We start from the raw sequence: 17,215 nt of genomic DNA, 5'->3' as shown, positions 1-17,215 counted from the left end.
TACTTATAATATTTAAAGACTGAATAACATATAAATCCTTCCAACCCTTGGAATGACGCTGCGAGAAACAGGTTAATTATATTTAACATTATGAGATACCTGGAATTTTCAATAGGAAGCATATCCATAAATGTAATAATGAACATATCTAATGCTAAATATTCAAAATTAAATATTAGATCCTGATTTTTTTTCTCTTTTGGTGTAAATAATTGAGAAGCATATGCTAAGGTGTCTGTTATATGTAAACTCCTGATACAGCATCTTAACTCATCCTGAACCATTGTAGTATTTTGAGAGACAACCCTAGGAATTAGACCTTTGCTTCCTCTCTGTTTTCAGCAGGGAAACACTGATAACATCACCAGGTATATCTTCATCAGTGTGCAAGTCTGTTTTCTGTAGTAAACACAGTGATTTTTGATTGAAAGTATAAACCAAGGACCATTTGTCATCTGCTGATGCACTGGAACCAGGAAATCTCAGTTCCAGTTCCAGTGGGAGAGGCAGGCACAAAAGCATATGCCTTCAAAATGCAGAGAACATAGGAACTAATGTTAATACAGACAGCCTATACAGCCCAAAAGAGTTCAACAGAAACTGATTTTAGTTTTTATTCTTAAGTCTAAATACTTTACAGTTTAAGGGGTCTATTTACTAAGCTTGGTTAGGAGATAAAGTGAACGGTGATAAAGTATCAGCCAATCAGCTCCTAACTGCCATTTTTAAAACACAGCCTGTGACATGGCAGTTAGGAGCTGATCAGCTGGTACCTTATCACTGTTCACTTTATCTCCTAACAAAGCTTAGTAAATAGACTCCTAAAAGAGGAGCTACTGATGTTTGAACTGTTGCTTCATTCTCTAATGAGGTCAGACACTGGCTGCTCCTGCCATGTGGTAGGATCCACTTTCCACTTGGTAACATATGGAGCTGTTTATGTGTTTTGGCAGATAACTGCACACATCGGCCAATTGCAGTCAACTGCCGACCTGCCTTACCAACATGCCTAATAATTATCAGATTTGCGTAGGATTATTATCCAGCATCACTCTCATTTTAAGACCACACAAGCACTGACGCTGGGCCCATTGGCCAATATCCCTACAATATTGCAATTTGTGTGCCCAGCTAATGCCTTATTACTTTCCATTTGGGTAGAAACAATCGGTACATGGTATTATTCTTATTAATTGATAGCATTATCTATAGCCTAGGAAACTGGACAGTCTACATGAGTGAGTGGACAAAGAAAAATGATATAGTTAGATGTAGCTGGTGTAATACAGCGATTCCAAATCAGTAACCAGAAAGGAAAAACGATAACTTGAAATGATTAGAATATGACAACCACCTAAAACAAACTGTTAAACATCAACCATCACAGTAATAACTGACTTCAAATGTTATCATTCTTAGTGTTTATTTTGGAAAAATAGTTTAAAAATGAATTCCTTCATTAACATTAAAAACTGTAGAAAAAAAATCAAATACCATTTGCACAATATTCCATAAATACATATATATACAAAAAATATAGTCACATAGACCTGAAGTGCCTTTTTACATATTTACCAAATTTTAAATTATAAAAATGAACATCACAAATACTCGAGCTTTACAAATATCGTAAAAATAGTTTTACAAGTTCAAAAAATAACGCACATTTTTTGACCTAGTTCAAAACACCTTTTAGTATAAAAATGACTAAGGAAGGCAGTGTCTGTAGTTTAGCAACGGAGTGGCTCACAGGAATTAAAAATAGACACCTCAGGCAGTGCACTCATCTTCTGAAGAATGTTGAAGTCCAGTATTAAATATATATTTATATATATTTATAATAATTTTTTTTTATTTTTTTTTAAAAAGCAACTGTCCATAGTGCAATGGAGAAGAACAGGAACGGCAGTGCAACAGTTTGTATGTGGACACGGAGACTAGCTTGGAGTGTCCATTTTGTTTTGCAGTCATTTGCTAATTTCAGTAGAGAACCAGCTCAGCCTGAATTTAGTGTCTCAGCAGCAGTCGACAAAGGGATGTCCCTCTCCTCTATTATCAGCAGCATTCATGTGGGCGTCACCTCTGCATATTTGACAAGAATCTGTTGTACAGCTTCCGTATTACACCTGTGGAAAAATAAGGAGATAAGGTTAGTCATATATTGGCAAAATTTGATGTTAGCTGTATTCATAAGCTCTATTTTACCTAATATTGGTCACTGTTGTTATTATTAATACATTTGAAGCTATGAAGTATTTGATATTTTACTGGTTGAAGTAAGTTATTAAGACTACATAATTATAACTGAATCAGTATTTAATGCCGGCGGCTGAATAGCCGCCGGACCAAATACCGACAGCGGAACCCCGACGGACCTAATTCCCAACTGGGGCTGTTAAGTAACCTAACCCGCCCCTCTCCTCTCTAACCCTCACTTTGTGGTGCCTAACCCTAACCTCCCCCTAGTGCTTAACCTTAACCACCGCCCTCCCCCGTTAATGCCTACACATAACCCCCCTCCTCGCACTCTAAACCTAACCCTCACGGGGGGTGCCTAACCCCCCCTAGTGGTGCCTAACCCTAACCCCCCTCTTTCCCTACCCTAACCCTCCTGCGGAGTGCCTAGCAATAAGTTCCCCCAGGGGTCACTAAACCTAACCCTAAACCCCACCCACCTGCGGCTAGACGCTAAGACACCCAGCTTACTTTAATTCGGTGTGTCTGTATTTTGTAGTGGGGCTAATGATAGGCATCGGGATTTCGACGCCAATCTTTACTCCCCTGTCGGGCTGTGAGTGTCGGGATATCGGCGGGTGGGATAGTGCCGGCCGGTATCCTGACTGCATCCCAATTATAACTAGTCATTTGCTTTTAATAACGTTAAAAACAGATAAGTATATGGTGCACTTCACAATGTTTTTTATTTATAAACATACTACCAAAGCTGTCCATATAGTGTACATTGTGATATGTGTACATAATAAAATGCAAATCCACCGACTAATGGAGCGTACACACGGTCAGATTTGTCAGACTTGTCAGATTTGTCAGATGAACGACTGAACGATTGAACGATTTGAACGATTTGAACGATTTGACTAAAGTTTTGAACGATTTGAACGATTGAACGATTTTTGACTGCATTAAAATGAATGGAATCGTCCAAGTCTGACTGCAAACCCATCAGATGTCAGATATCGTTATCTGACAAACGGGAACGCGCATCGTTGATCGTCCATCGTTCAGGCATGTCAGATATGAACGATTTTCCTTCAGATATGAACGACTGAACGATTTTTAAATCGTTATCGTCCATATCTGAAGAAAAAATCTGATCGTGTGTATGCACCATAACACTAGGTAAACCCTTCATTTCAAACAGATGCAAGTTACTAGAGACTGTCCTGTAGGATATTCACTCGTGTGTGTTTGCATCTCTTTGGTAGTACATCATGAATTAACTTACATAACATTCTCTGTGTTTGTGTTAAAGAACATCAATAATCAAATCCAAAGTACAACAATAACACTAACCTCAGTTGCTATGATGCATTCATCTTTCTCATCTGATATGACATATACAGACTGATATTTTGTGTCTTTAGAGGAGGAGTAGTTTGAGTCTGGTCTCCTTCTTTCTGAAGAATCACTGTGGATGACAAATAAAGGCACATCATTAGAATACTTGAAGCAAGTCAGGATGTGAAAATAAACTATTAAGAACTTTGCATAAAGTAGAAATGTCAAGATATTTACCTTTTTAAATGTGATGAGTGCATGTCTTCAGAATCTGAGTCACTGGCGCTGCACTTGGCTTCACATTTCCTACGTTCCTCCTTTGATGTGTCCTCATTCTTCATCTCATGGACTAAATTGTAATCCACAGTTGGGTATCTGGGCTTGTAGCCATTTTTATCATTATTGCTTTCACTCAGAAAGTCCACTTTCTTATTTGTGTTTTTAATCTGACTGGTGCCTATGATGCTTACAGAAATGTCCTTTTCACGATGGCAATTGGAAAGATTATTCATGGTCTTGGTCTCACCATGAGCAGCCATAGGCATGTGTCGTTTCTTCTGCACCTTGAGACGCACATAGACAACTACTGCAGCACAGCCTAACAGCAGCAAAAACACCAGGATAATCCCAGCACATACTGCAATCCATGGAAACTGTCCGCCTTGTTTTTCTATGTATTTACCAGTGGAATCCACAATATTGGGTTGCTCAGGCAACAAGAACTGGCAATTAAGTCCACCATAGCCACGAGCACATTCGCAGACATACCGGTTGTTTCTCTCGTGACATGTTGCCCCATTATGGCATGGATTGTGCTCACATTTGCTGACAGGCATGCTGCAGTTCTTTCCAGTGTAACCAGGAGGACAGGTGCATAAATAGTCATTAATCCCATCCTGGCACGTACCACCATTTTGGCAGGGAAAAGAAGAACAGTCATCCAGGTTGTCATCACAGTGCCTTCCAGAGAAGCCATCTTGACACTGGCATATATAGGAATTTCCAAGGTCTTCACAGTGAGCTCCTGTTACACAACCAAGCAGTCACCAATTAGAGCATGAAACTTGAGGATGGTATATGCAAATATAACTGTGTCTACCAAACATTTAATAATTTGTATTATAAATGTATTCTACTATATAGCATACATTTAACAAATGATTTAACAATTTATGTTTCAGATTAAATAAATGCAGGTATGTTATACTTTTGTGTCATGTGGTTCTGCCTTTGCTTGTGTCTGAGTAATAATACAAGCTGTATGACGATTAATGTGAAGGACTTGCTAAACATTATGGGGATGATGCAAAGTGAGACCCATGTCAGTTTTTGTAGTATAACTTATGCAAAATTGCTCTGTGCATACCAGGGGCGTTTTAAGAGAGGAGGGAACCGTGTGCATTCCCCGTGCAGGGCCCCCTCCTCTCTCCCCGGCGGCCAGCAGCCGACTGGTGCGGCAGGCCGGCCACCGCAGAAGCAGTAAACTCTGGACACTAGAATCTGCCCAGAGTCTACTGCGCATGCGCAGAACACAGTGGCCGCGGCGGCCATTTTCCGATGTTCTGTGCAGCGCTGACACCCGACATGAGACCACGGACAAGTGAGTTTTAAATAATTTGGATGCAGGGTATGCGGTGCGGGGCCCCCTGGACCCGTGTGCCCCTCACACCATGCACCCATTATAGATACACCCCTGGTGCATACCCAGAAGTTGTTGCACATATATGCACCTATGCAGATTTGTGTGATTCAAGATGGGGAATTAAGGAGCAGACTAATGTAGCACAAGTACAGTAAGCCAGATGCAGACTGGCACAGAGATGCATGTACACCTGTGAAAGCCGTATCATTCGTGGGTGGTCAAAAGCAGGTGCAAATACACAAGAATGACTGTCGTCAGGACTATGGAACTGCTGACAGGTGTTTTCTTCAATGCTCTTGCATATACTGCTTTTTTTTGTCCACAAGGCAACAAATTTTATATATACTTTTTTCATACATGGAGATGGTGTATTAGAGAGCTTTTTAAGTGTTATAGAAGGCTAGTGAAGAATGCATATTTAACATGCAAAAAAAATAGTTAGAAACATTGGTGGAAGTGAATGTGACTCATGCCTGACGTAAATCAGGCACATAAGCAAATAGTGCCTAATATGCAGGTGTGCATATGCACACAATTTTGGCTATTCTAGTGAACAAAATTTGTACTTGTGATTTGGGGTGCAATTGTGCCGAGCTCTGCATCAGGCAATATGTTAGTTACACATTTGGGCTGTTATCTTACCATTGGCACAGGGATTGGAGCTGCAGTAATCAATTTTCTTTTCACAGTTGAAGCCAGAATATGCAACTGGGCAAAGGCAGCTGTATCCACCATCTGGGTTATCAGAGCACCGGCCTCCATTGAAGCATGGTCCATCAGCACAAGTCATGGCACTGAGCTCACAATTTTTACCATAGAACCCTGGTGGGCATGAACACAAGTAGCTATTTTCCAGGTCCTGTCAAAGAAAAAAAATAAAGATGAGAGCATATGCCACATAAGGGCACACATTTCACATCATGAATATATCCACAAATAAAGGGAGAAAGAGAGAGAGAGAGAGAGAGAGAGAGAGAGAGAGAGAGAGAGAGAGAGAGAGAGAGAGAGAGAGAGAGAGAGAGAGAGAGAGAGAGAGAGAGAGAGAGAGAGAGAGAGAGAGAGAGAGAGAGAGAGAGAGAGAGAGAATATGGATGGTGTAGTGGCTAGCATTACTGCATCACAGCACCAAAGTTGTTGGTTCAATTCCCACCACAGCGCTAGGTGTGCAGAGTTTGTATAATCTCCCAGTGTTTGCGTGGGTTTCTTTAGGCGCACCAGTAACCTCCCACAATCCAAAAATATACTGTAAATTGGCTCCCAACAAACAAAATAGCCCTATAATGTAAGTGTGTGCGTGTACTTGTGGTAGGGAATAAAGATTGTAAGCTCCACTGCGGCAGGGACCAATGTGAATTGCCAAATATTCTCTATAAAGCACTACGGAACATGTGTGTGCGATATAAATAACTGGTGATAGACAGACAGATAGATACAGCAATGGAATACAGTAGCAAATTACTATGTTTCTCTGAGTCCATTATTTATTCATTTGGTTACATGACACTTTCAGAAGCTGTGGTTAGAAATTAATGTTAGCAGAGCAGTAAAGAGCATGACAAACTTACAGTGCAGCTTCCTCCGTTCTTGCAAGGGTTAGTATCACACTCGTTGATCTCAATCTCACAGTTGGATCCGGTGTAGCCTGGACGACATGAGCAAGTGTAGCTTCCCTGGCCAGTGTTGGTGCAGGTGGCTCCATTCTTGCATGGTTTGTGGTGGGTGCAGTAATTAAGATCTTGAGAAATAAAGAAGTTCTCCATTAGGAAATGTAGTTCCTACTAATTTATATGTATTTATTTATTTTATCTATGCCCATCTTTGTTTATCTGGAAAAAACTCACCTTGATTACAGAATAGACCTCCCCATCCTTCTTGGCAGTTGCATTGCCAAGGCTGCTGGCAGGTGCCATGGAGGCAGCCTGGGTATCGGATGCATTCATCACAGTAGCGGCCTTGCCAGCCTACACGGCATCTGGTCGGTAGAAAAATAAACTGGTTATCTTCTTGTCACCAAGAGCACAACAAGATAGTTTCTATGAGATAGTACATTGAAAATGTATACACGTAAGAATATGAGAGGAGATGAAAGGAAAATTCTGGAAATTCCACTGCCCACTATGTGTTAAATCCAAGAATTTAGGTGCACACTTTATAGTTAGTTAATTATGCATACATGTGAGCTTGTCGTTTGAGTTAACTATCTGTATGCAAACAAAACATTTCCTAATTCAGCTGAAACATTAACAGAATGAAGTAAACTCACTTGCACTCCCCAGGCTTCTCACAATAGCCATGGTGTTCGTCACATCCAGGAAGACAGATTGCTGTGAGGAAAAGGTTGGAGACATAAGTACGTCATTCTGCTGCATCACTACTAACACACAAATGTGTTACTTCTGTGCACACTCTCAGTAAAAAGTGACAAACTCTGCAGTCTGTTAAATTATTGGTCTTGCTTGGTAACTAGGTACTTTGCTGGTCACTTGCAAACAACCATTCTCCTTAACACAGCTATACGCAGACAAAAGAGGACTCACAGTCATCATCTACCCTCCCCCTTTATACACACTTTTCTTCCAAGTGAGGGTCAGAAGTCTTTTTTTTCCCTTTCTATACACACATGGTTCCACCCCTTAATATCCCAGCGAGTGTGTGCAGATAAGAGTGGACAGCTGGTGTGCAGGGTGCCAGTACAGGACAGCTGCTCTATTGTCTATTCTCTCCCAGCAGCTGCCCTTCTGCAACAATACCCCACTGCCTCTAGCCAATCACAGGCAGGGGTGCTCCATCTCTGACCAATCACTGGAAAGATGTAATCTATGGCACGCGTGTGATTTTTTTTCTGAAAACTTTTCATTATTATTATCATTTAAATAAATGGTCCAAAGTTCTCAGCAGAAACAGGGGCACCAGCCTCACAAAGGACTGTGGGGGAAGGGGGACCTTCCTGCTTCTGTTGCTTAAGACAAGCTCGTTAAGCAGGCAGTGCACATTTTACACAGCTATGTGATACTGGATGCACAAAATAGTGTTGAACACCCCCATCGGACAGAATAAAAAGAGCTAATCAACATGATTAATGAGACACTCTATGTACCAAATGTTTTGTTTAAGGGAACAAATAAAAATGTAACAAAAAGTTTGTTGATTTATGTTCTTGCAGTATTGATTTAATACTATACGGATTATATTTGTAATTATATTGTGGGTAGTCTGTTTTATATGCTCTAAACTTGAAATGAGTGGCAAATCTACCATTGGTGGAAACATCATAAATCTCTTAGACAAGCCCTTGTTTACATTCGTATTACTTACATTCAGTGCAGTACTGTCCTTTCCAGCCAGGGTTGCAGACTTTCTCTCCTTTCTCACCACAGGAGAAGTGTCCAAATGTATCATCCCTGGGACGGCAGTAGTCTGAGCATCCTTCTCCATAGTAGTGCTCGTCGCACACAAAGCGGTATGAGTACTTGAGCTCTGTTCGGCCACTGCTGTGCAAGTCCTGGGACCACTCTTCACCCACAGTCAGGTGTCGCTGGGTGGCCAGGCGGCTAATCAGGCGGTCAGGGTTCTCTGCCAAAGGATGAAGAACATTCATTACAATCATTGCACACAAACCATCTTTGTACTTGTTACTATAATGATGTGATTCTAAAATTAACATATAACATCTATAATATCTACATAATGATTAATGATTTATTGCATATTTAGAGACTGAATGTTAAATAATTATAGTATAGTATAGTGATATCTGTAGATAATTCCAGCATTTTTATATTAGGGTCTAAGCATCTGGTAACAACATTATTAACTGAATCCAGTCTGAAGGCCAAACCTCTAGGACGGTGGTAACTGCATCGCCACTTAATAGCACTTGTACATGTATAATCACAGATGTAAGTGCCACGCCGTCCTCTTACTACAACTAAAGACTGATATGAACAGATTCAGGATTATGAGATAATATGTTTCCACATCAACTCTGTTTCTTACCTGTACTTAGATCATCTGGTGAATCAGTGTGCAGTGCTTCAATGATAAGGGAAAATGTACCCTGTGCAAAAGAAAAATAATTATTATTTCAATATTGATGACATAGCAGCAATATAAGAAGGACAAGAAAAAAATTACTTTTCTCAAAAGTATCCATGAAACTAAGATAACCGGGAGTGTTGCCTACCCCCACTCAGTAGGCGAGGCTCAAAGAATTGTGTTGGCTAGCTACATGTTTTCACTTTTCCTAAGGAAATGGGTGGACTTTTTTAATAGTTATTTCCTGGTATGATTTTTATGTTTGTTTGTTTTATTATTCAGTTATTTCAACCCCTTAAGTGCCAGTACACTGCAAAGAACCATAATCACTTAACCATTTCATGCTCACTGTATTCTTTGCAGTGCAGAGCGCAATTACTTTTGGTTTCAAGATGGTTCCCAATTTTTTTATGACCAAAAGAGTTGAGAATGCCCTCTCTTTTTTCTCTCTTTAACCCCTTCAGCATGATAGGAAGGCTAGAAATGCAGTGATCAGGGAGCCTAGCCTGGCTGTTGTCATCCATCTTCACGCTTAATTTACCCAGTTTCACACAGTGAGGATGGCTGTAAAATGAATCCTTTTGGGAATTTCACGCTGTGCTGACAATTATACAACCAGCTCCAAAGACAAGAGGAGGAGAGCAGGATAGTGGCATTTCCAACACCATAACACTTGTTCCTTTTGGAAAAATAAAGGACTAGTCTATGAGAAATAACACTTTTATATGTGCATCTCCCTTCCTCTTTTCATATACAAATCTCAGCTTTTCAGTGACGTCTCTTTGAGCTTTGACTATTAAATATTCCCTTAGGATATGCAGACAGATGTAAACCCTAAAAATAAATTTCCCCCAGGCTACCAGTCCTTTATCTGAGAGGCTCTGATGCTTTCAAACAGGGGTTTATTTCACCTTCTGTAATCCAACCCCACCCTGTAGACAGTATTTTCATCTACTTTATCTGAATACTGTGCATGAATAGCCACAACCCTTTAAAAAACCCCATGGCCACTGTTTGTGTTATCAACAACTACTGGACATAAACCCCATCAGCGTCTGACCCTATGCTGTTATCTAGGGATCATGTGAAGATGTGATTTTGCTACCTATGATTTCAGATAGGTAGAGATAAAAGATAAATATATAATAGTATTGTATTGTCTTAATGCAACAGAATGGTAAAATGCTGGGGCTAATTATTAATACAGATTTGACCTATAGCATAAACATACTGTGCTTGCCCGGATTAGAGGAAAAGATGGGTCACTCACAGGCCAGGTGAATCCAAAGGCGAATCTGATGGGGTTGGTGAAGCTTGGATCCGTGCTGCTGCTGTCGGACACACTGAAGGAGTTAGAGCCCAGCACCGGGGTGATGGCGCTGCCATATGTACACGGAGGGTCCGGGGACACGCTGCTCTGGTAGTGTTTCAGACAGATCCTGAAGAAGGTCTTGCACTCGCATTGTTGCAGCCCTTGGGAGCCAGACATCCCACTGCGACAGCAGTTCATGTTCCCTATAGGACCCTTCTTATTGACAAACTCCTGTAGCTTTAGCTCAAAGAGTCCGGAGCAAGAGACCTGTAGGGTCAATAAATGGCACATGCATTACTTATTGTATACAGAATTCTTACATGCATTGATAAGGCCATACAGGCAAATGTTACAAAGACTGGGCATTTTTAAGGACATGCAAATGTCACAGCGACTGTGCATGCATAAGGACATACAGCCAATGTCGCAGCGACTGTGAATTCATAAGGACATACAGTCAATGTCGATGCGACTGTGAATTCATAAGGACATACAGCCAATGTCGCAGCGACTGTGCATTCATAAGGACATACAGCCAATGTCGCAGCGACTGTGCATTCTTTATGGTGGAGAATTCACCCCATGCACATGAATGTAACTATATTGGGATCTCATCACTGCACTCTGCCACACACACACATAAACACTCATGCACCTAGCTAGTCTGCTCCAGGCAATGTCCCCAGCTACGCAAATGGGGGATCGGTCCTTACCTGGCATAGGAGAGCAGACAGGATGAGGACACTGAGCATGGACTGTGGCCCCATGGTGATTGAGTGGCCTTGCAGTGCTGCTCTGTGCGGGACAAGGCAGGGACAGCCCGGAGACTGTAGCAGGCAGTCCGGGTATGGGTCTGGTCCCAGCGACACTGCTACACACACACCTCTTCTCTTCTCCGTTAGATACGCCCTTGCATTGAGTGACAGACTTCTCAATAGCAAAAAGGTGGAGACTGATGCTAGGTGAGGATTGGAATTCTAAACATCAGCTTTCAATTCACCTTTAATGTCCCTAAATCCCCAGCTCCATAAAGGTGCGATAGTAAACAGCCAAAAATCCAAATAAATAGGAACAACGATGCGGTTTGTTTTTAAGCGTGACTGTATAAAAACAGTTTCCCAGTCCAAGCTATAATCCCAGTTGCAAAATGACTTATTTCTGCCGGTGTTGACTTGTTGATGTCCTGAGCCAGTAAAAAAAGACAAGGCAGCAGTATTTAATGTGTACTTGAGCTTTGCTCTCTTCTCCTCCCAAAATAGTCCTTTTAAGAATCCAAGATGAATGTGTAAATAAACTTGCGTTGTTAAGATACAGAGAGGTTACATACAAAATAAAAACGTCCCCTTGTCGCTGTCCCCTCCTGCAATCTGCAGCTCAGCTCACAGCGATCGGTGTGTGAGGCAGGGAGTATTCTGCGTCTGGCTGGCCGCCTGCCTCTTTATATGGAGCCTCCTGCCTGCATAGCTAATGAGATGCAAATGAACAGACCCCCAATCTCTCCAGAGATGTCACAAAGGAGCCAGTTTTCAGTACCCTCCTCTCAATGGATTGCCAAATGGTCAGTGAGCTGTAAAATGTGCAATCCTCCCTCCTCTAGCACCCTCCCTTCCTTCCCCCACGATCTGTGCATAACAGAAACACAAAACACACATTTACATTCCTGACATATTTTTTTTACGTTTTTGTAATCATTTTCTTTAATTGAAAAAAAAGTTTACATATAGTAAGAACACAAAGCAGTAAAACTATATTAATTAAAAATGAATGTCGGGTTTTAAAATAAATAAATAAATAAATAAAAGGTTCGCCCTTCTTTCAAAGCTATGAGCATTTTGGAAACACCCATTTCTCGTTCTCCCCCTGTGGATCAACATATTTGGACCCCCCACCCCATAGTCCCCCTTTATCACCTCACAGCCATAAAAAAAAAAAGCAACACACTGCTTGAGTCAAACAATTCTTTATTCTGAGATGTATAATTACATCCTAAAATCCAGATCTTGCCATCTTTAAACAGAACGTTACCCACTGGATGATGTCAATTTGTGAGGGTTTCCTGTGGGAAAAGGGGTGGGAAGCCTGGATTATATATAACAACACTTATCAACTGCACTCTTCTCTCTTGCACCACTAGCAGCCAGTAAGGTACAGGAGCAACATGTGAAGCCAGGGGATCGGATTTCTTAACTAATTCCACCCTGCGCACCTGTCAGCCTGCCCTAGGATTACACCAATTTGCTTCAGCAGAACCAGCGCTTGGTGTCACCCATGACTGCAAAATGAGAAAGGTAGCATCACAGCACACAGTTGAACAAAGTTAAACTACTGCTAAGGGCCACAATGTTTGTATTATTATTAATGTTTTGGGCATATAAATACTTTTGCCTGATTATAGTTATACAAGCGCAAAAAGAATTATAAATAAATAGCCAGTTTTTCACACTAGACAACCCTTCAACTTCGTACACTATTAATTATCAAGATAAAGTAAAACACGGGCTTACACACACCTTGCATGTTTTACCTAGGTATATTAGTTTTCTAGTAGCACCCCCATAGTCCTCCATACTGAGCTCCCGGCACCCCTCTCTCTCCTCCTCTCTATCGCAGACCCTGTGGAACAGAAGTGAGTTTGGTGTGTGTCGCTCGCGTGGCTGTCATTAAGGCAGTTTGTTATTGTGCAGGGGATGAATGAGTTGGTCCTTTGTGCTCTCAGCTGTATGGTAATGCCGCCAGCACCTGCTCTCCAGCACAATACAATGGGGAGAAAGAGCTCCCCTTGGCGCAAGATGGAGCCTCTGCAACAATGTGCACATATTTTTGTTATAAAAAAAGAAATCCTTCCCAGCCAGATAATAGGAGAGAGGAAATAAAGACTTTTCCATTGATCCAACCGTCACCTTTCTGTACATTTCATATATATCAGACAGCAGAGCTGTTGTAGTCATCACAATATTAATGATAAGTTACAAATGAATTAACCCTGTTGCTGGCAGTAGTGAGCTGCAGTCAGGTCGAGGAACACAAGGGGTTAACTTTTTATCCAGTCCGCGAAATAGTATGGATCTTCTATATATGTGAGGGTTAGTTATGCCGAACAGAGACAGGGCTCATTGGCATGCAAGGTGTGCTCTGGCTTGATGTAATGTCACTTTAATTGTAACACACCCTTTCATCCACAAGAAAGTTACTGGATGTAGGTTGCACTAAAACAGTTTATATAGCTGTAACGTCCTTTGCCTGGTACAAATTGACTTTCATTGCAGCAGATGTAATTTCCACAGATTATCTTTCAGTGCAATTGGGGAGAAATACAAAGACCCATTATATCTGTAGGTTTACAAGTTATGCTAATTGATGCTAGGAGTCAATGGTCACTGATCATGAAACTACTTTGATTTATTTGCTATACAAATAGTGAAGACAAGTACAGTATGTGGATGTATTATGGTGTCCTGACACCTGCAGATTTTATGTCAGCAGTATCCTAATCTGCAATGGAAGTAATATGAGTATTACGTTTAAATATTGATGTTTTCTTCATAAAGTTATAGGACACCTAGGATGCCCCTAGCAGCACAAGGTGAGCTAGCCCAATAACATTATTCTGTACGTAGACTGTCTGCATTACAGAAGGCGCTAAGGATGGAGGACCTGTCTATCATTGTCCCCTGAAAACAAGTCCTGCTTTGTTAAATCAACCCATGTGGCTAGTGACACACAGAGACTGGGGCAAAGCTAAACTTGCACTCTAATAAGTAAATCATTTCACTATGTGCAATATCACCTTCAATAATGCGATTGTGGGGGGGGGGGGGGGGTTGGATTCCATATAATATTGATGGAAAGTTACACGTGCACGGACTTAAAGTTGTTTAAGAAAAGGGGGAGAGGAGTAACCACTAATCCCTAACAACCCCCCAGTATAAGGCATTTGTTAAATTGACGTGACACAGATTTTTCGATTACTTCTGCAAAGCGTATGTGAATGGCAGCATAAAATCCATCAGAATCCTTCCCAGTGCACTTATTCATGGGCAATTTAATTTATGCCACGCGATTCTGTATTGGTGAAATCAAGCATAAAGCCCCTGTTTTATTCCTCACTCTTTACTTCTCTCCCCTCCTCCTTGCTTCTCTCTCCTTCATCTCTGCTCCCACTATTTCATATTATTATTTTCTCCTCCTTTGAGAGACTAGGGCTAACTGGGAGACTGTTTAACTTAAGGGTTTGTATAGGAGGCTGTTGTAGTTTAACTCCTGCCCACCAGTAGCTGGGGTGAACAAAAGAGAGACTCGGGCAGAAGCTATTCATCTATTCTTTGCACTTTAATTTTCATTGAATGTGAAGACAAGGGGAGCCCCTTTGGGGACTGGAGCTGAAGGGGATGACACGCCTTTAGACGCGATCAGCCCCCTAGCCAGCCATCTGCTCTCAACCAAATGGCGTTTTTTCACTTCCCAACTGCATGTCTATATACCCTTTTTAACTCTTTGCCCGCATCTATCCATAAATGAAGGGGTGTGAAAAGAAATATATGAGATAGATAGATAGATAGATAGACAGATAGACAGACAGACAGACAGACAGACAGACAGACAGACAGACAGACAGACAGACAGACAGACAGACAGATAGATAGATAGATAGATAGATTAGATAGATAGATAGATAGATAGATAGATAGATAGATAGATAGATAGATAGATAGATAGATAGATAGATAGATAGATAGATAGATAGATAGATTGTCCCCTCCATTACTCTTTTGACAGTTCAAAACGATATTCAATGTCATTGACTTGGATATTATAGGCATATATTGTATATATATATTCACTATGAAACCATGTATTGTACAGAACAAGGAAATTCGACTACAAGTTACGTTTCTATTTTATACACGAAAGTTACAAGGTTTCGTTAAGATACACTATGAATTGAAATTATCAGTGAGAGAGAACAACATAAGTTACATTTTCAGCTATGTTTCACTATAGTAATATTTATTAGGAGCAAAGAGCCATATTGCATCTGCAGAATAAGGCGACAGTTTATTGCTGCACAGGTGGGTGACATTAGAGTGCAACTAAAGAATTCACCAAATAGGAATGTCAGTCTCCTGCTTTTATGACAGCCTCTTGAACCCATAGCTTGATTACATTATCAGCAAAGGGATAAGCCCAGGTGCGACACATAAATATATTTATAGAATGAAAGAGGCCGATAAGTTTATAGCACTAACCCTTCATGCAGCCACCTAACTCTACAAACAATGACTTACGCGTCTTTGTTCATTGCAGGGTGTTTTGGCCGTACAGCTCTGCTGGTTAGACTTTGACCAAGTCATAAGAAAGCCTAGCTAACAGGTGAAGCACTTATGTCAATAATACAGACCATCATAATGAAAAACTGGGAGCAACACAGCCCAGAGTGTAATATCTAGAAGCCACATTAATCCTCAAACAAACCTTTGGTATTTGATTTGCGAGAAAGGGACAGGGAGTCAAGAAAGAGAGGGAGAGGGAAAGAGTTGAAAAAAGAATACAGAGGGGCTGGTAAATGGAGATGGTGTTGTACAGTAGGGAGTATAAGTTTTTTTGGAGTTTTTTTGGGGGCGGGATGGTGACAGGACGTTTAGTTTATGACTCAATGTAATCCAATAAAAAGTACCTAATCGCATCTAACAAATATGTGTTTATTATATCAATATTTAGAATGTACTTATGTATCTTTTTAATGAATAGGTAAATATATGTGCACTGTTTATATAAAGATGAATCGTCCTTTTGCTTGATTGGCAACAATTACTCAGTAATCAATGGTAGACCAACGAAGCACTATTTGTCTAGGGCACTGTATTTTATTATTTATTTATTTATTAACAGCAAATTCCGTTGCGCTTTACAACTTGAATCAATATTAACATTTTACTGGGTTGTAAAAGACATACATACATACATACATACATACAAGACATTCATGAAGGTAAGAGGGCCCAGCTCGCAAGCTTACAATCTATAGAGAGTACTGTACTATGATGAACAATCACTGAACCTGTTCATGTGCCTATCAGATACACGCACACTTACACAATTTGTCAGGTGTGCTGGCATTTTGCACTTCTGAGGGATGTGGGTATGAGAGTGAGTCAGATGATGTGATGCATTATTTACAGTACGCCACAGGTGAAATGATATGGCAGCGCTGTGTACAAATTGTACAATGTGACATTGCATTAGGTTGTATTATGTGTTTTATAAGTTTGTTTTCTGTTTGTCATTGTGGCAGGAGCCAAGAATGACAAGCAGGTTTGTGTGTTGCTCCATCTCTAGGGGTGTATGTGAAAGCTGCTTGTGTGTGTTTGCTGTGTGCTGGGGGGCGGGGGGCTTTGGACAGAGAAATTTAGCCCTGATGTAGGTTGGGGTAGTACTAGTAGCAAAGGCATGTGCTGATGAGTATAAGAAAGGGCAGACGCGTGGCTCAGCTGGCACCCACTGGGGGCAGATAAGTGGCTCCGCCCTATAACACTGTCCCTCTCCCACTCTGCCCTGAGAGAGCCGCACATCATCTGCTGCTGCATTCATTTTCATAACAATGCTCCCATGTTTACCTGTGATCCCACAACCAAGGGGGCATTCCTTTGTCTCCAGATCAGATTACTGGGGCCAGCTGCTCCTCAGCCTTTCTCTGAACGGAAGATCCT

At 41.0% G+C, this 17,215-nt stretch overlaps 1 protein-coding gene across 1 annotated transcript; it reads right to left on the bottom strand.

Annotated features, from left to right (window-relative positions):
* Positions 1-1,460: 1,460 nt before the first annotated feature.
* On the bottom strand, positions 1,461-11,902 carry DLL1 (delta like canonical Notch ligand 1). Its single transcript, XM_088457428.1, has 11 exons — positions 11,222-11,902; positions 10,467-10,775; positions 9,158-9,218; positions 8,477-8,734; positions 7,425-7,485; positions 7,003-7,133; positions 6,727-6,896; positions 5,804-6,020; positions 3,757-4,543; positions 3,535-3,649; positions 1,461-2,126 (listed from the first exon to the last, which is right to left on the bottom strand). Exons 1-11 carry the CDS (start codon positions 11,273-11,275, stop codon positions 2,121-2,123), a joined length of 2,169 nt encoding a protein of 722 aa, XP_088313554.1. The 5' UTR covers positions 11,276-11,902; the 3' UTR covers positions 1,461-2,120.
* Positions 11,903-17,215: the final 5,313 nt, after the last annotated feature.

This window comes from Taudactylus pleione, unplaced genomic scaffold (assembly GCF_031769625.1).
Source record: "Taudactylus pleione unplaced genomic scaffold, aTauple2 ptg000760l, whole genome shotgun sequence".
Taxonomy (NCBI): Eukaryota; Metazoa; Chordata; class Amphibia; order Anura; family Myobatrachidae; genus Taudactylus; species Taudactylus pleione.
The sequence above is the reverse complement of the archived record's forward strand: the minus strand, read 5'-3'. Positions and strand labels throughout refer to the sequence as shown.

Coding starts and splice junctions, on each gene's coding strand:
- DLL1 (XM_088457428.1), bottom strand. CDS start 11,275: ATGGGGCCACAGTCCATGCTCAGTGTCCTCATCCTGTCTGCTCTCCTA. Junction 8,735..9,157: donor ACCAGATGATCTAAGTACAG/GTAAGAAACAGA, acceptor ATCCTTTGGCAG/AGAACCCTGACCGCCTGATT. Junction 7,486..8,476: donor AGGACAGTACTGCACTGAAT/GTAAGTAATACG, acceptor TTTTCCTCACAG/CAATCTGTCTTCCTGGATGT.